The sequence below is a fragment of the Mizuhopecten yessoensis genome, unplaced genomic scaffold (genome assembly GCF_002113885.1).
Source record: "Mizuhopecten yessoensis strain PY_sf001 unplaced genomic scaffold, ASM211388v2 scaffold8233, whole genome shotgun sequence".
Lineage (NCBI taxonomy): Eukaryota > Metazoa > Mollusca > Bivalvia > Pectinida > Pectinidae > Mizuhopecten > Mizuhopecten yessoensis.
Window position 1 is genome coordinate 588,563 of NW_018407445.1, and position 20,416 is coordinate 608,978.

The window sequence follows — 20,416 nt, forward strand, 5'->3', positions numbered from 1 at the left end:
TTTTTGTTGACCTTTGTCCATGGAAGGTCCCTGCAAAATTTCATTGAAATTGGTTCAGGGGTTTTGGAGAAGAAGTCGAAAATGTAAATTGTTTACGGACGCACGACGGACGACGGACGACGACGGACAAAAGGCGATCGCAATAGGTCATTTGAGACTTTGTCTCAGGTGACCTAAAAATCTGTGTCAGGAAATTTGTTTTGAGAACTCACCTGGCATTAAACCCTTTGCCTTTTCGTGGACAGCCATCCCATTTACACTGGTAATCTATGTCGGGACGCTCCACCTTGACATGCGAGTCATTAACATGATTGACTAAATCATCCAATAGAATAAACTTTCGGTCACAACTGACCCAACGACATTCATAGAACTCGATTCCTACTGTCACAGCCTCTTTTTCATTAGCAAATATTTTGATAAATGTCTGTGATGACTCTGAGTTTGGGGATAATTGTGAGCTTGACTGCAATAAAACAAAAACTCAATGATTAACAAAACCTATAAATGTTACATCAGATTTTTTGAAAACTTTCATCATATTGTTTTTACTGACTATTTGAACATGATAAAACAGACATCCACATCATTGAAAGGCTTTCTTCCCCTAGGTGTTATTGATCAATCGGCCAGTGTTAATGTACACTTACATCACCTTAGACTATTATTTTACTAGCTGCTACTGGCCTACTTGCCAATGGCTTTTAATTTGTGCTACATGTATATTGTGCTATAACTGTTAGCTGGAACAATTAAAGTGACTTCTTGATTATATTGTGTGTTAAACCAAGGTTTTTCAACAAAGCTTTGTTGGAAATACAAAAACAAAGATATAAACATTTATAGAAACAAAATAAAAAGCAGATTATAAACTTCATCAAGTTATCTCCCTTAAAAGTTGATAACACACGACATATTTCAGAGTTATCTCCCTTCAAACAACCCTAATTAGCATTATCAATAATTAAAGAGAATTCCATTACAAATTTTAAAATAAAATGCATTTAATTTGTGTGTGTTTATTTCAAATATGTTATGAATCAACATTCCCATTCTAATTTTTGTATATCATTCAAAAATGATATTATCAAGCTTATAAGGTATGGCACTTTTTGGACAAGTTGAGGCACTGTCAATAAGGCACACTAATATACAATGTAGCATATAGATGTATTTTTAAATGAATATTGAAGTCATATTTTTGTTTTGATGTCATCAATAATGATGTCAATACCTGTACACCTCCATCCCCATGGAGATCCAGACTGGGATGACCGAGAGACAGCGGAGAGCCCAGGCCAGGGGAGACAACTGTTGTGTCCATGAGACTAGATGTTGACAAATTCAAGCCAACAGATCCGACCGTCGCTATGATACTGGGACGTATAAACTCTTGCACATCTTGTTGAATTGAATTTGAATTTGCATAAAGAGCTACGGGTAGAGCACCAGGATGTTTGCTGTCACATGGAAATGACAAAGAGTCTATTCCATGTGGACTTGTCGGTAAAGCCTGTGATAAACACAATGGCGGCATAGATGAACACAGGCTCTCCGAGCTGCCATTGTTATTAAAAGCACCAAGTCTGTTGCTGGAGTAAAGTGGCGGTGAGTGACTTGGGGAGTCCATGTTACCCGTCTGTTCCAACAAATTACTGCTGCTGCTCTCTGGGGAAGGCAGCATTAACCCGTCACCATCTTCTTCATTCATCATGTGTTTGCCTGTAGCATACAAATGATTGGAAATTTATATTATCTACCAAAATAAAGTATACCTTCATATACAGGTGTGTTAAAGTGAATTCCATACAGGCAAACAATCATTTCACGAGTAATCCCAACAGGACAATCCTATTGTTCAAAGATCATGATGCTGTTAGAATGTGCCCCCTCCCTCCATTGAGACAGAATGCCCCCCTTCCTCCATGGAGACAGAATGCCCCCCTCCCTCCTTGGAGACAGAATGCCCCCCCTCCCTCCTTGGAGACAGAATGCCCCCTCCCTCCTTGGAGACATGTTGGCTTTTTTGTTGTTGCTTTTTACACCATTGGAAATAAAAGTCACAAAAATTGACCTAATGAATATTGCGCGATTATCTCTTTGTATTTTTGTTGTTGTTGTACAATAAACAATTTATTGCCCTGATTGTATAGAAATATGAAGGGCTGTTTCATGAAATAAATCATAGTAAGAAATACAATATTTCCTATTCAAAGTGAAATTGCAGTTGTTATTTAGAAATGTTAGAAACCTCAGAGATCTTACCATTGACATAATGTTTTTTAGATGCTTTTCCGTTTAAAGTGAAATTGCTGTCATGTACGTTTTCGATGTTGAGTAGGTGATCGTTGTTGTCGGAGAGACAGGCTGATCCTTTCCCATTGCTACAGCTTGTGTCCTTACTGCTAGGTTGTTTGTGGAGGCGGCGAGCACAAGTGTTCAATATAACCTAGAACATAAAAGGCACACCAGGTGTTTAATAAGAAGCCGCAGATAAAGATCAGCCATAAAGGATAGTTGTTTTAGACAACGTTCTGAACATGCATGGTACATCAATGTTCAACCTTCTATTATTCACACTTTTTGCTAAGGCTAAATATCACTAAAGTTAAATCTAAATTTTGTATTCTGAAGAGTAAACACATAAGAATTAGATACTTAAAATCAATACATCTAACATGCATTTTAAACATTTAATTGTTAAATTAAATGATCCTCTGATGTGTGCATTACAAATATTTAATGGTTTAATAACATGCTCTTATATAATTATTTACATTTCAAATATGATCCTTTAATGTTTTATTAACTTCATCATTTAACATGTAAAATATTCTTTTAACTTAAGGATACCGGTCCCACTGCACTGCTGTTTCTTTTTATTTACGATAATCTCCATTTAACTTCCACATTTTTGATAACTGTAGCCCATTTAAACTAGTACACTTCTGTTGACCAGATAGCTCAATAGGTAACAGCGATGGTACAACAATCTGGAGCAAAGGGTTCAAATTCTGATCTAGCCCAGCTGAACTTTTTTTTTTAATATTTTTTTTATTTCATCATTATCATTTTTCAACTGGTAATGGTTTTCTTTTCAATTTTAAATATTTACATTCGCACATTTACATTTGCACATTTACATTTGCACTGCACAGCGCCTAGATAAACCTTCTGTGCCCAATGTTAATTACTTTCCAATAACATTGCAAGAAAAAAGAATTCTACACTGGTGACACATTGTCAGGTGCTAATCAGCACGAGACTATCTCCCCCTAGGGGGTGACAAGCTGATCATTCCCCGCTAAAATGGGAGACACACCTGTGAAGGGTGGGAGAAAATGCGATGAATTTGTTTGCATACTATATATATGACCAGATATGAAGCATCCTCATCCGGCGATAACAAAACTTTCCAATGATGGCATCCATCTTGTTTTTCAGCTCAGTCTCAAAACGAAATATGCACAACTTAGCACTCAGGAAAACAATTTAACATATGAAATAATAGCGATAACAAACTTTAAATGTCAAAATTTGAGATGGCTTCTTTGCGGTCGATCGATCATCTTGCTTTTCTGATCAGTCTATTAATCATACCCAGTATGGCTTCCTGGCAGTCATTTTGTTTATCCAATCAGTGCCAAAATGAAACAGGCACAATTATAACCAATGAAATATGCTAAAGTACTGAGAAACAACTTAAGTTGTCAAAATGGAATATTGCTGCCTGGTGGCCATCTTGTTTTTCTGATCTGTCTCAAAATGAAACAGGTACAACTTTGGACCAAGGGAAACCTTCATATGAAACTGCACAGTACTTCTTGAGAAATAGCAATAACAACAATTGTTAAGTGACGGATGATGGACGGACAACAGGCGAAGGGAGATATGAACATATGACGTGTTTAAAGTAACAGTATCTGTGGTAATAGTTTGGAGGGAGTGGAGATGAGAGTTCGGGGGTGGTCTATCACGCAAGGTAGAATAACAGGTTTACTATAGCTTAATAGTATGACAAGTGCTAAGGGTGTTAGTTTGCTATAGTCTACCTGTTTCCACAAGAGTTGTTGGAGAACAGGACAGCTCGCCTGTTGGTGATATATGTTGTAAGGTAGCAAGTAGAAACACACGTACAGTAAAACCTCAATATGATGGCCGTCATTTCATTTACCACCTCGCTTACCGCAAATATATTTTCAGGTCCCTTAACTATTTTTTTCTTACCCCTGCGAGAGGGTATTCATGAAATCATGAATGGTCATGAACAATTCATGAACATTCATGAATACAGACAGTTTGAAATTCATGAATACTTATTCATGAATATTCATCAACCTGCTTTCATGCATTCTTCATGAACTTTTATGAATAATTAATAAATTCATAAAAATGCATGAATCTGCATGAAGTTTGTGATTATGAATTATTCATGGACTTTTATGCACAGCAAAAATTCATTAAAATTCATCAGAATTCATGAAAGGCATATCCTTGAGAAATCATGAACTTTGATGAATTTAAATGAATAATGCAAATTCATTAAAATTCATCAAAATTTCTTAAAGATTGACTGAGCAGAAATCATGAACTTTGATGAATATTTCAAATACACAAAATTCACTATTATTCATGAAATTATGAATGATGAGAAAACTCAGTATCCTCAGAAACCATTTTTTTTCTTGTGGTTATTTCAACTCCATGTCCATTTTGCATGAATGTATATAATAATGTAAATATATATAATATATAAATATAATTGCCAATTTTGCAGGAAGTATACATAAATTATATTATGGAGTTCCATCTGTATTGATTTTATTGACTTTGGGAAGCACTGTAATTACTGGGAGCAGCGGTGGCTCAGTCAGTTGTTAAGGTCACAGACTACAAATCACATGCTTCTCACCTCCTTATATATATATATATATATATACCCATTGAAAATAACACTGGAATTTCAGTGAGATTCCACTGGAATGAAATATTTCAGTGGAATACCACTGGAATTCCAGAGAAGAAAACAAAAATCCTGTGGAATTCCAGTGAAGCAAAAAAATACAAGTAGAATTCCACTGGAAAAAAATCACTGGAATTATATTTCTACTGGAATATTAATTCCAATGGAACTATAACTCCTCTGACAATCCATGCAGAGGTGATGAGATCTGAAATACATTTTGCATGAAGTGGTATTAACTAGAAAAAATGGAACAATACATCAGTTTAACAATTTTTTAATAGATATATTACCCTTTACAAAGACAATTGTAGGCTAGCTATTAACGTACATGAGTTTATACAAAATATGACTATGTTAAGTCAGTTATGTTCAAGTGTTTAACACTTATGAATGTGAGATTTGGTGTTATTTGGACTAAGATGAACTTCTTTCCTAGTCTACTGCAATGAACTAATACAGTGTCTCCAGTCAACTAGTTCAAAAACATGAATGCAGAGTGATTTTTCAGCATGCTCCTTTAACACGGGCATGGTAATGGCATTTTTCAAATTCTGACTCAATATGTCCCAGACTTGCAAGGACATTCAGAGATATTGGCACAGCTGGTAAAAAGTCATCCTGGCAGTTCATTATTTTCATTATTGTTTTGTATATTGTCTTTGTCATTGTGTATTATTTTCTGCACCTGAAGATTTTGTGTAAACGCTGCTTTGCTCATTGATGGATGGGACACAAACCTATGAAACTGATAGCACAGCCATTCAAGTTTAGTCATAGTATCAGAATTAGGAATTTTGTTGACTGCTAATTCTGAGTTGAATACAGTGAAGTCATAAGAACTACACCAGTCACAATTCATTTCCTTTTGGTTCTCATCTTCGGAATCACTGTTGGCCTCTGAATCATCCTGTTCAGGATCTGTCATCTCCTGATCAGATTCTGAGTATATTGAACCCTGGTCTTCATGCCAATTGGCCATATCCTCTAGATCTTGGTTTAATTTATCATCAGAGCTTGTCTCTGAATCTGATCTGAAATATATAATTTGTATGATATACTGAACACGCCAATTACCAATTAATTATCATCTACCATATTTATCCTTCAATAAGCCCAGGGAGCAAGTGTAAAATATTGGGTGGTCTAATTGCAGACATATATATATTACACGCTACATGTATATATAGGGAAATGAATTAAAAAATAATGAAATTCATAATGATATTGGGGGGAGGGTGTTATTACCTGCAGGCATGGGCTTATTGCGGATGGAACTATTGTTTATTGAAGACCAAATTCAGAATTGTTTCCAGCTTGGTTTACAATGTTTAACATCCTTAGTAAATAGTCGGGTAGTTCAAGGATGTCAAGCCATTTCTAAATTTGAGACTAGTGTATTTTGAAGTTTGTTTAATGACATCAGTTAGTCACCGACAAAGCGGGACACCTGAACAGGAAAGATCATGAACCTTCACACTTTTATAAACTGAAAGCGAGATGAGATCTTTGAGATCAGGGAGTTCTATATGAGGTAATTGACAAGATAGCTAATTATCTCAGGGCCGCAATTAATATTTACTAAAGAAATTGTTGTCCAATGTTTACCAGTAAATACTGGCATGGCTGGTAAGTTGACAGTATATTTACTGGTAATTAACATTGGACATAAACATTTTCAGTCAACATTGCTCAGAATAATTCCAACTGCCAGTTGCAGTAAAAATAATAATCTAAACATTTTATTTAGATCATAGATCATGAACAGGGATTTTTTTTTAATATTTTCGTTATGTAAAGTACAAGTATTAGTTCACAATTGGTACAATATTATACAACATAATCCTCAAAAACGAAGAGATACTTGACTTCGATTATACCCAGGATTTTACCGTCGCCATGCGGTGAAAATAATCACAAGCATTTAAAATTCTGACAGTAAATTGAGATATTTATCATTTCAAGATAACAGTATTACTATCGATAGTAATTGACTTAATCGTCCATATTCCTTTATAAGATTTAACGTTAGGTCTGTCAATTTACTGTCAGAATTTCGAACGCCTGTGAAATATTCGGTGACTTAGTGGCACAAAACAGCGACACGCCTACACCTCTGGACTTTTTACAAAAACTTTTAATTGAAATAACTACGGAAACAACATGGCATTGCTCCTTAAGTTAATTTAATCAACGTATGATGGCCTTAGTCTTACCTAGTGTGCGAAAATCCAGGGGAAACTGGAGTTGTTGACATGCTGTCGGGCGAATGTTCAAACTCCAATTCCTATCCATTGTTTGCATCGCCGTCATTGAGATGAAGCCCGTATCTTTTTATATGTGTTTTAATCTTCCTTTCATCGATTGGTGTGCCTGTTTATCGACAGACAAAGTTACATGGTCTTTTTTCGCACCGAAGTCATTCCATGCCATATTTTTATAAATTGACTTCCGGTAGGATCGGAGCGAATAGAGGAATTATTCTGATTGGACGAAATTAATCCCGCGCCAAATACGCTTCAGAAGAAAGTGGAGATGGAGAAATTTTCGAAAGACGGCAGGAAGGTTATCGAAGCCGAAGGTAAGAATCTGATTGGGATTTTATGAAATACTTGTATGAAATGTTAAAACTATGTGTAATTATGTGAAACCAGTCTGTGATCATGATGTTACAACGGTTTACATTGGCAACAACTCATCTGATTCGTCATATTACGGACTTATATAATCTAATCTAATTCCGTGGTCATATTTACCGTGCGGGTTTAGCAATGATATCGATACTGAAAATTATACGTTAGAAAACAGAATTGAATATATTACTGAGTGCTAATGGTTACTGCGTCCAAATTACCAAACGTGTGTGCGTGTGCACCCAATCCCACCCTGCCGAATTTGAAGTTTACAGTATGAATGCACCTCTTGAGATAGTTCTTAACTTGTATGAAATTTGCAGATAGATAATATATAATTTCAATAAAAATTACTGTCCCACTTGTGTGATATCAAAGCCCCCCCCCCAAAAAAAATAAGGTTGATGTACAGGGGCTTGAAAATACAGGTAGGCCTATATACTAATTTCTACAGTATTTTATAAGATAAATGAAAAATTATTAACTTTTTTCTTATTCAGAAAATGGGATTACTCCTAAAATTTACTGACGCGGACATCAGAGATGCATTCGATTGCTTGATGGATCGTTTTGAAGTGTGCCAGATACAGAGTCGTCATGCTTTGCTGACATCGACACAAACAGGCAGTATTATTAGCAGCCAGAACCTGAAGATGTAAGCTTTAGTGCAAGATCTTCAAATGATAATTAAAGCATATGTGTACAAGCTAAGAAGATAACACCAGCCTGCAGGATGACAGTGATGTGTAAAATGTCCCAAGATATACAGCGAAAGATTTGCTATTGAAAAAGGATAAAAGAGGAATACCTAAAGCACCACAACAGTTTTTCAGCAATCTCATGCAAGATGCGGCAGACACGTACTGGCAATATTTTAAAAAAAGATCTCCCCTTGCACCAAATATTCTTGGAAAATAACAACGGTTTTTTAAAAATGTATTATCAGTGACACCTCAATTAAGCAGACATACAAAGAGGTATGGCAAATACTAGGAATAATTTTGCAAAACAAAAGAGAATATCTTTTAGATAAAAGTTTAGGCAAAAGAAGTTCTACCAAGAAAAATGACAACAGTAATAATTGGAACGTACAGTGTGGAGCTTGCAATTGGAAATAAAGTGTTTGTTACTGACAAAACAAAAACTTAATGGTGAAGGAATTATTATTTCCGATCCTAATTCCAAATTTGTTTAAAAAGCTTTGAACAAACTCAGTGATTTAGACGAAATAGAAGACGAACATTTCGAACTTCAAACACCATCAATTGTTACATGGAGAATGGATAGACTCGCAATAAGTAGACCGGGTAAAAAGTGTGCAAGTTCTACAACGAGGAAACCAGCATGTATTTGCATATACAATACAGATAAATTTCAAGAGTTTTGGGAAACCTGTATTCTACAACTCTAACCTAATAATGTCAGCTGTATCATATTCTTGAAACCACACAGACCATATGTGAACCATGCATCCATATTTCATATTTAACAATGCTAAATATGTAGCAGTAAAAACTTTTGCAAATATATATGTTATTCAACTGTCATTTTTTCATGTTTAAAAGATATTTGTGACGTTACTTGCATTATTTCTAACTTTAAACACAGCATGAATGATTATATATACCGTCATAACTGTAAATTCAGAATCTATTGAATGTCCATTATTATTGTTATCTTCATATAAGTGATTCCAATTTGAATTTCAGTGACCACTGGCTAGGTATTTCAGTGGAAATACCACTGGAATCCACTGGGCAATTTGGCCACAAATTCCAGGTCAAATTGCTGGTGGAATCCAGTGGTATTTCCTCTGGTATCCAAGTGGAATTCCATTGTTTATTTTCATATGGTATTAGACTTTCATGAACTTTCATGAAAGTTCATGAAATGTGGTAATTTGTACATGTTCATGAATGTTCATGAATATTTCAAGCATTTTCAATTCATGAACTTAAAATGGGACGTTTTCTTCATGAACATTCATGAACATTCATGAATTGTTGCCATTTTTCATGAATGTTCATGAATTCATATATTCATGAATATTCATGATTTTATATTCATGAAAGTTCATGATTTTACATTCATGAATATTCATGAATATTCATGAATTTATATTCATGAATTTTCATGAAATATTTTGCTCAAGATTATTCATGAAGTTTTAAGTTCATGAATTTCATGAAAATATTCATGAACAAATCAAGAACATTCATGAATATTATTCATGAATATTTCATGAACTGTTCATGAAGTTTCATGAATTATTCATAATCATTTCGCAGGGGTAAGAATTCCTTTATACGTATCCTTAAATGTATTGCCAAACCCCTTTATAATGCCAATATTTCTTTGAACAAATGTTGGCAATATACCAAAGTTTTGCTGTACCACATAACATGTTGTACATTTCAAAGGAAGAGATGACCAGACAACGTGAAATAGTCAACAGCATACTGATGGTGGTCACCGATCCAACAATGCACAAAAAAACCCCAAAAAAACAAGCCCAACTAACCAGTTTTGGCCACTAAAATATGGTTCAGCACATTGCTTACACTCCATACAAATAATTCAACCTCATTATAGACAAAAGCCTATTGATGGTGGTGGTCCAACACTTCCCCCAAAACTTGCCCAAAAACTTAAACCTTAAAGCTTGCCCCAATAAACTTTAGCCAAGTTCAAATAATCAGTTTTGGCCATTAAAATATGAAAACATTGCTTACACTCCATATAAATGCCTGAACCTTATAATAGACAACAGTGTATTGAGTCTGATGATCCAACACTGTCTGGAAAAAACTTGCCCAAAAACTTAAATCTCAGTGAAGTGGGATGCCGACGCCGTAAAACTACATTAACTCAGCCTTCCCCTATTTTCCAAATACCTAAAAATGGTTTTATTTATAATTTATGCACATTGTTTATTGTTATTGTATGTTAATTGAGTTTCTTGTCTGCAAATTCATATTTTAAATGACTACAAATGTTGTGAAACTAGATAAAATTTACTTTACAATATAATTCAAAGTCTAGCTAGGTGCAACTTAAAGTATTATATTTTATTTTTCATTTTATTTTTTATGTAATTGAAAAAGTGTATTCAATTTTTATTATGCATAAAATGTGCAGTACCTAGTGAGTGTCCTGTCAGGCAATGAGTACAAAGGATATCAGTCGCCTGTGTCCAGGGCTCTAGCGCCTAGACAATTGCTTAATATATTCACTAGATAGTCTAACAATTTACAATTAACAAATTTGACAACTTCCATTTCTGGCTTTTTTTCTACATCTGTTGTATTTTCAAATTGCAAATGTCACAATTACAACAATGTCTTACCTCTGATTTCATTCTTAGCTGCTTCCCTGTAAGAACAGAAGTAACCAGAGAGATTCTTTGTTAAGTGGGTGTGCTGGAATATGTGTGATCATCTTGCTTTATTTCGCAAACTTCATGTACGGTATTGGATGTAGAAAGCACCAATCCCCTGCATCTGTGAAAATCAATGAAGAGATACTGTGACAAACAAGTTGAAAATCATAACCTTTTATCTGTTCATTAACTGATCACTTCTCTCGCATCTCCCTCAATGTAAATGATAAGAAATTCAGAGAGAAAAAAACATCCGATAAATGTGATAACTAGAACACTGACAGGTCAGTAAGGGCCCCGTCTTGTGGCAATATATCCCCCATAATCATCAAGAAGCAATCTGCCCATATACCTGAGCTTGACCTCTGACATTTTGACTTCAAAAAAATTGCAAGGAAGGAAAATATACATTTTACATGTACTATGATGTGAGTATAATGTTTCCTTCCACCTCCATATTTGCTGGGCTAACAGAAATGTAAATACCGGTGCAATACTCATTTGTTAGCTTTGATATGTTTAATATTTCACCTTAAATACTCCTCCATCAAGAGCCAGGGTCAAAGTCAGAGATCCACTTTATCTTTGACCTTTGGACCCAAATGACCTGGCCTTTAACCCACTGACCCTGATCTTTGGTCAGTTGACTTATTCTTTAATTCTGACCAACTTTGCTTCATAATATCATAACAAAATGTTCATCAGTGAAAAATACAAAACTTGACCTTGACCTTGAACCTTAGGACCCCATAACCTGGACCTTTGGTCAGTTGACTCCGTGTTAAGTTCTGAACAACTTTGCTTCATAATAACATAAAAATAATGTTCATCAGTAAAAAAAAAAAAAAATGACCTTGACATTTACCCAGTGACCTTGACCTTATGTCAGTTGAACATTGTTAAATTCCGACCAACTTTGCTTCATAATGTCATAACAAAATGTTCATCAGGGAAAAGATACATAATTTGACCTTGACCTTTGACCTAGTGACATTAACCTTAAGTCAATTGACTCCTTGTTTAATTCTGAGCAAGTTCCATTGCTTCAATTTGCTTCATAACGAAATGTTCACCAGTGAAAGATACAAAATTTAACCTTGACCTTTGACCCAATGACCTTGCCCTTTGGTCAGTTGAGTCATTGTTTAATTCTGACCAATATTGCTTCTTAGTGTCATAACAAAATGTTCATCAGTGAAAAGATACAAAATTTGACCTTGACCTTTTACCCAGTGATCTTGACCTTTGGTCAGTTGACTCTTTGTTTAATTCCGACCAACTTTGCTTCATAATGTCATAAAATGCTAATCAGTGAAAAGCTACAAAATTTGACCTTGACCTTTGATCCAGTGACCTTGACCTCTGATCTTGACCTTAAGTCAGTTGACTTCTTTTTAAATTCTGATCAACTTCGCTTCATCATGTCGTAACAAAATGCTCATCAGTGAAAAGATGCAAAAATTGACCTTGATCGTTGAACCTAATGACCTTGACCTTTGATCTCGACTTTTTACCTTAGTGTGTATTTTGGTGAACTGAACAAGATATCTTGACCAAGTTTTATGTAAATCGGTCAATTAATACTACAGTTATCAGCCAGGAACAAAATTTGTGGACAGACGGACGGACGGACAGATGGACAGACAGATAGACAGAGTGATTACTATAGGGCTTTACTAAGTGATTACTAAATATCTCCGATACGGGGCCCTAATTATATATATTACTGATAATGTGTACTTTAAATTTTCTTTGCAAATATACTGCATACCATTACAAAGAAACAGCTAAGTAATGTAGAACTTCATAGTAACTAAATGTCAATCTGAAAGTGAGGTTCAGCAGCTGACTTTGACATTCTTCGATCGTTGATGGTGAACTTGAAATAATTTCAATGGATCCGATACATATTTCAAATAATATAAACATATTACATTTTTGACACTTTTCAATGAATATTTGTTAACCCTTTCAACACTGTAGACCATAATGGACTCATCCATATCAACGGTGGTAGAGTCTACTTAAGTTACATAGGGGTTAAATAATTTAAGAAATAATTACCAGGAGTAAATACCCAGTTATGGGGGAAATTCATAAGGTTTGTAAATTGATTTTGTGTTTCATATCCTGATGAAATCTGCATTTTTTCTAATTATCAAAATAAAAATAAACAGTCGTAGTTCATAAAATTTGAAGGCCCATTGAAGACTCGTAATACCCAATGAACCTCAACAAAACATAATTTAATTCTTAAAACTCAGCACTAGTGAATTAAATTACCATAGATTCATGTATACACCCAATGTTATCATATAATGCAGGACTTATCTACCTAATATATATTGTGAACATTCATTGACAGATTCATATTTCAGGTTATCTGGACAATCTGGTAAAAAGATCATACAAGCTTATATATGATATAGTTTTCAAACTTTATATAAAATAGAATAATCTTATATCTGATATGAACTTTATTTATTTATCAACAATTATGAAAAAAAATATTCCAAATTTTATCAACCACTCATATTGTCCTGGATGTTAGCGGGTGTGGTTCTTAATGTGGCAGGAAACTGGCCACGGAGTACCCGGAGAAAAAACCCAAATTGTAGGGCAGGTGATCCTGTACCTTTCACGCCCAATCGGGGAGTCGACGACCCCCGTCCGTCTTAGTGATAGGTGAGTGTGTTATCCACTGTACCATCCTTAAACACTCTAATCTTATAAATCTTATAATCTTAAGGTAAAAGGTACCAACAACACAAAATAATTATCATTTAAGAAAAAGGCATTGTTGTTATATTTAAATTAGAATTCTGATTGAAATGTTTAACAATAAACATTTAATAACCTACACCACATTTACAATAAAATTTGTCCAACAGTCATCCAGTCAGCCAATAATTTTATACTTTGCTGATTTAAATGGCAGGAACTAAAAGATACTGCTCAAATGAGACCTAACCCTTTGTCTATGAATAGTAGAAATGTTGATAGAGTTTCGGTGGAATCCTGCAATCAGGGCTTCAGTAAGTAGACCATTGAGAGTATGTTTTGGACTCCCCAAAATGAACTTTGACTCCTGAATTTGAAAAGACAGGTTTACCGACATGTGTTTTGACTGTTTAAACAACTCCAGGGAAAATTTTGATCGACTTCTTTAATGATGCCTATAATAGGGCCAATTGAAACCCCTGGTCAAGTCATATAATAATTAGACGACGGTAAAGTGTAGAAGTTGTTGGCCAATCAGCAAGCATACATGCTAGATATTATTCATCTAAGATGCTGACAAATACCTTTCCAACATTTTTATTTTTATGATATCGCAAACTCCCTGATAACAATGAGTGTTATGAATTATGTCACTTCATTTATCTCGGTCAAATAGATTACGCATTTATATACTGTTAAAATTTAACTACTGTGGGTTTGCATGAAGACCACTATATTTATTTAAATATAAGCTAAAAAATATATACAACAATAACGAAACAAGTCTTTTTCTGATCAGTCCTTTTGGCCTACAGGGGGTCATAATTGGAGGAAACCGAAGTACATGGAGAAAACCCAATTCATTTTCACATTGAATCCCAGCTGTCTGGTGAAAAGCAAGTGCCCTAGTATCCACTGACCAGCTGTCTGCCCCTCTTGATTTGAAACCCCATTATGTGTACTATTTACAGCTAGTTAAAGTGTGATGAGTTTAAGATGATGGTAATTTTGTAGCAAACATATCAGTTTGGATCAGATTGATATCGTTATAATGTAGGTGAACTGTATTCTTATTACATTATTTACATTAAGGCCTTAATTAAGCTTATTACAGATTAAGCCATGTTCACCAGATACTAATTCAACAACTTAAGTTTAAGTTAAATTCATACAAGTCATCAGTGATTATTTTTGGATGTGCCTTTGTGGAGAATCTTGCAAAAAATATATATTTTGCCCCTTTTTCCAACATTTGCATGTTTGGCAGAAATGCTGAGCATATGAATGGTCCTGAATATACCCACATAGGGCACGTTGTGCGACACGAGTGGAAATAGGCAAGTCTAAACCCAATGCTCTCAGAGACTACGTCATGCAGCATAGAAATCTGTTAAATACAGCGGGGATAATCCTGGAGGGGGACATTGACCCCTCAAAACGGAAATTGACCCCTCCATGTTCCAATTTTCATTTAATTTTACGAAGAATGTCACTCTTAATTTTGATATTGACTAAAAATTGCGCAAAATGGCCCACTGCTATCAAATTCCAGAATCTTCCCTGATACAGCTGTATTTATAGTTCCAAAGATTAAAGTAACGAGGAAAGTCCCAAAAGGCCAAAATGTTACCTCCGAACAAATCAAACATAATTAATGACAAAGAATGTTTTTTATGCATGCTTGCGTTACTTTTACAATTACTGGAAAATTGAAAGCAAACCTAAACGCCATGTGCAAATGTGGTCATATGTCACTCTATCTGATAAAATCAGTAAATGGACGGGATAAATCTTATTATTTTTGAAAACATTTTAAAAGAATATTTCCAGATTTATATATCCTCACAAACAATTGAATTTTCATATTTTCTTCACAACAAAAAAGAAGTGATTCACTTTGGACATGTACATTATAAAACTTCAAACGCGAATGTAATATATAGTCTATTAATGGAGCAGTTGGAATTTGTATGTTGGGTAAATTGATCTGTAATATCACAGAAATTGATCAGTATTAGTCCGTAGTATTATAACTTTAATTGAAGCTTAATTAAAATGTTACCTTTAAATCAAAACACATTTTTTGTCAAGTAAATTGCCCCACTTTTACACACAAAAGGCCCAAATTTTTTTCTGGTATAGGGCTAAAATGCCCAAATACATTTGCACTTAAACCAGCAAGGCAAGGATTATCACTGGTCACACATATATATCTGAAATCTGATGTTTACTTTTTATTTTTTTATTTTAACTTATTCTCATTATACATGTAGAATTGAAGTTGATATGCGACAATGCTATCTATGTGGGGGCTTGTTGAACCTTAAATCAGCCTCATATTTTTGGTTTATTTCTTATAGTACCTGATAACATATACAAAATGTATACTATTGATCCATAACAACTACAAATCAACAGAGAGACTAGTGTATCCTTGAATTTATAAAATTCAACACATTGTGTGATCATGTGGTAAACATGTTTTCAATACTGTACCTATTTTGTGAGCTTCAAGTTACAAATTAATCAAAACAAATTTGGTTATGTATACTATTTTCCATTAAAGACATAACATTGATTTTTCACAGAAATTTAATATAACAAGGACTAGAAAAACCTAAAGGACACCTGCTAAGCACCGCTCTGAGATTGTACATTACAGAATCTAGGTGTGAGCGGATCAATACATCAGCAGACCAGTGACAGCATGTATGAGACAAACTTAAAATTATATTTTACCTGTGTAATGTTAAATGAATTGCCTAAATTTTTTCCTGTGCAATGTCAAACTAAAGCTGTTATCCAGAGGCTAACTAAAATTACTCCTCCCCACCACTGCATCCCAGAATTAGCATAAAGGGAATATCTGCCCATCATTAAAAAGAGTTGAAATGAAAACAAGATCAATGAATTATAACGAGGTGCACAACTTCAATATGAAGTCAATATGTCAGAATGAAAACAAGATATACCAGAGGGATCTTGGTGCCCACCTTTGTACCATCTTCATTATAGTTCTTTGTCAGTTTGATCTTTTCTCTTCTTTCCTCTAACCTGTTTGATCACGTCATGTTAACAGTAAATGCACCTTGAGGTAACTTTTGATCTAAACCTAATAATGATGTGTATGAAAGCCAACCTTCAAAGTAAGTTTGTCATTTTATTTAACTGATCAGTTTCAAAAGTAAACAAGAACAATAAAGGATAGTGGGGAACCTGCATTGGCTGGCCCAAAAATTTTTTTTTGGGCAAGTAGAAAATCTGAAGCACTAGCCCAAATGACATATTGGTGGCCCAAATAATTTTGGAAAGAAATATTTCCACAGCATTTAACACAATCCTTCAGCACATTTAAATTACATATAATATGACAATGTTTGTAATATGTAAAACAGAATAAAACATTCTTCAACCCTTGTTAAAACCTGACATGATCCACTCCATTCAGGTCTTCCAAAAAAGAAATACACAAAATTTGCACCTCAAAGAAGACACACTGGAAGTATTTATAAAGAAAATCTGAAAAAAAATCATCAAGTGAAAAATGTACTGCCCCGTTTATCCGATCAGTCTCAAAATTTGCACAGCTAAGGACCAAGGGCAACGTACTTATAAAATTTGAGAAAGATCCCTTTGGTACTTCTTGAGAAATACCGATAAAAAGAATTGTTTAAGGACGGACAACGGACGACGGACGACCCACGGAAGCAGGGTGATTTATTAGATGGATGTACAATTTCAGGGAGTAGTTAACATGTCTGTAAACCTTTGTTGAAATCAGCCCATTAGTTTAGGAGAGAGTTGCTTGGACACCAATTTTTCAACAAAGGGCCATAACTCCATAAAAGAAAGGGTCAAAATGGAAATATAATACCTTGATACACAACATCTGAGGGGATAGTTATGATATCTGTAAAGTTATGGTGGAATTGGTGCAATGCCATAAAACTACCTTATTTAACATAACTGTGTAATGTCAAATAAATTACCTCACATTAAAGATGTGTAATATAGCGTAAAATATAGGTCAAAATTAACTACCTTATTTAACATAACTGTGTAATGTCAAATAAATTACCTCACATTATAGATGTGTAATATAGCGTAAAGTATAGGTCAAAATTAACTACCTTATTTAACATAACTGTGTAATGTCAAATAAATTACCTCACATTATAGATGTGTAATATAGCGTAAAGTATAGGTCAAAATTAACTACCTTATTTAACATAACTGTGTAATGTCAAATAAATTACCTCACATTATAGATGTGTAATATAGCGTAAAGTATAGGTCAAAATTAACTACCTTATTTAACATAACTGTGTAATGTCAAATAAATTACCTCACATTATAGATGTGTAATATAGCGTAAAGTATAGGTCAAAATTAACTACCTTATTTAACATAACTGTGTAATGTCAAATAAATTACCTCACATTATAGATGTGTAATATAGCGTAAAGTATAGGTCAAAATTAACTACCTTATTTAACATAACTGTGTAATGTCAAATAAATTACCTCACATTATAGATGTGTAATATAGCGTAAAGTATAGGTCAAAATTAACTACCTTATTTAACATAACTGTGTAATGTCAAATAAATTACCTCACATTATAGATGTGTAATATAGCGTAAAGTATAGGTCAAAATTAACTACCTTATTTAACATAACTGTGTAATGTCAAATAAATTACCTCACATTATAGATGTGTAATATAGCGTAAAGTATAGGTCAAAATTAACTACCTTATTTAACATAACTGTGTAATGTCAAATAAATTACCTCACATTATAGATGTGTAATATAGCGTAAAGTATAGGTCAAAATTAACTACCTTATTTAACATAACTGTGTAATGTCAAATAAATTACCTCACATTATAGATGTGTAATATAGCGTAAAGTATAGGTCAAAATTAACTACCTTATTTAACATAACTGTGTAATGTCAAATAAATTACCTCACATTATAGATGTGTAATATAGCGTAAAGTATAGGTCAAAATTAACTACCTTATTTAACATAACTGTGTAATGTCAAATAAATTACCTCACATTATAGATGTGTAATATAGCGTAAAGTATAGGTCAAAATTAACTACCTTATTTAACATAACTGTGTAATGTCAAATAAATTACCTCACATTATAGATGTGTAATATAGCGTAAAGTATAGGTCAAAATTAACTACCTTATTTAACATAACTGTGTAATGTCAAATAAATTACCTCACATTATAGATGTGTAATATAGCGTAAAGTATAGGTCAAAATTAACTACCTTATTTAACATAACTGTGTAATGTCAAATAAATTACCTCACATTATAGATGTGTAATATAGCGTAAAGTATAGGTCAAAATTAACTACCTTATTTAACATAACTGTGTAATGTCAAATAAATTACCTCACATTATAGATGTGTAATATAGCGTAAAGTATAGGTCAAAATTAACTACCTTATTTAACATAACTGTGTAATGTCAAATAAATTACCTCACATTATAGATGTGTAATATAGCGTAAAGTATAGGTCAAAATTAACTACCTTATTTAACATAACTGTGTAATGTCAAATAAATTACCTCACATTATAGATGTGTAATATAGCGTAAAGTATAGGTCAAAATTAACTACCTTATTTAACATAACTGTGTAATGTCAAATAAATTACCTCACATTATAGATGTGTAATATAGCGTAAAGTATAGGTCAAAATTAACTACCTTATTTAACATAACTGTGTAATGTCAAATAAATTACCTCACATTATAGATGTGTAATATAGCGTAAAGTATAGGTCAAAATTAACTACCTTATTTAACATAACTGTGTAATGTCAAATAAATTACCTCACATTATAGATGTGTAATATAGCGTAAAGTATAGGTCAAAATTAACTACCTTATTTAACATAACTGTGTAATGTCAAATAAATTACCTCACATTATAGATGTGTAATATAGCGTAAAGTATAGGTCAAAATTAACTACCTTATTTAACATAACTGTGTAATGTCAAATAAATTACCTCACATTATAGATGTGTAATATAGCGTAAAGTATAGGTCAAAATTAACTACCTTATTTAACATAACTGTGTAATGTCAAATAAATTACCTCACATTATAGATGTGTAATATAGCGTAAAGTATAGGTCAAAATTAACTACCTTATTTAACATAACTGTGTAATGTCAAATAAATTACCTCACATTATAGATGTGTAATATAGCGTAAAGTATAGGTCAAAATTAACTACCTTATTTAACATAACTGTGTAATGTCAAATAAATTACCTCACATTATAGATGTGTAATATAGCGTAAAGTATAGGTCAAAATTAACTACCTTATTTAACATAACTGTGTAATGTCAAATAAATTACCTCACATTATAGATGTGTAATATAGCGTAAAGTATAGGTCAAAATTAACTACCTTATTTAACATAACTGTGTAATGTCAAATAAATTACCTCACATTATAGATGTGTAATATAGCGTAAAGTATAGGTCAAAATTAACTACCTTATTTAACATAACTGTGTAATGTCAAATAAATTACCTCACATTATAGATGTGTAATATAGCGTAAAGTATAGGTCAAAATTAACTACCTTATTTAACATAACTGTGTAATGTCAAATAAATTACCTCACATTATAGATGTGTAATATAGCGTAAAGTATAGGTCAAAATTAACTACCTTATTTAA

General features: G+C 33.4%; 2 protein-coding genes and 1 long non-coding RNA gene across 3 annotated transcripts in view; 1 reads left to right on the forward strand and 2 right to left on the reverse strand.

The window, feature by feature from the left end:
- The window catches only part of LOC110455496 (zinc finger protein GLIS2-like), a 54,848-nt gene that overhangs the window by 8,223 nt on the left and 26,209 nt on the right, over positions 1-20,416 (reverse strand). The window contains exons 3-6 of the mRNA XM_021505666.1: positions 10,943-11,096; positions 2,266-2,449; positions 1,235-1,722; positions 213-466 (exon numbers count right to left, since the gene is read on the reverse strand). Coding sequence (XP_021361341.1) covers positions 213-466; positions 1,235-1,722; positions 2,266-2,449; positions 10,943-10,954 — 938 coding nt within the window. The 5' untranslated portion in view covers positions 10,955-11,096. The remainder of the gene's footprint in view (positions 1-212; positions 467-1,234; positions 1,723-2,265; positions 2,450-10,942; positions 11,097-20,416) is intronic.
- On the reverse strand, positions 5,225-7,413 carry LOC110455497. Its single transcript, XM_021505667.1, has 2 exons — positions 7,180-7,413; positions 5,225-5,997 (listed from the first exon to the last, which is right to left on the reverse strand). The coding sequence occupies exons 1-2, from the start codon at positions 7,218-7,220 to the stop codon at positions 5,580-5,582; spliced, it is 459 nt and encodes a 152-aa protein (XP_021361342.1). The 5' UTR covers positions 7,221-7,413; the 3' UTR covers positions 5,225-5,579.
- On the forward strand, positions 7,439-9,125 carry LOC110455498. Its single transcript, XR_002463455.1, has 2 exons — positions 7,439-7,544; positions 8,097-9,125. It is a non-coding gene; the product is annotated as an uncharacterized LOC110455498 (long non-coding RNA).

Coding starts and splice junctions, on each gene's coding strand:
- LOC110455497 (XM_021505667.1), bottom strand. CDS start 7,220: ATGTCAACAACTCCAGTTTCCCCTGGATTTTCGCACACTAG. Junction 5,998..7,179: donor CCTGGATTTTCGCACACTAG/GTAAGACTAAGG, acceptor TATATATTTCAG/ATCAGATTCAGAGACAAGCT.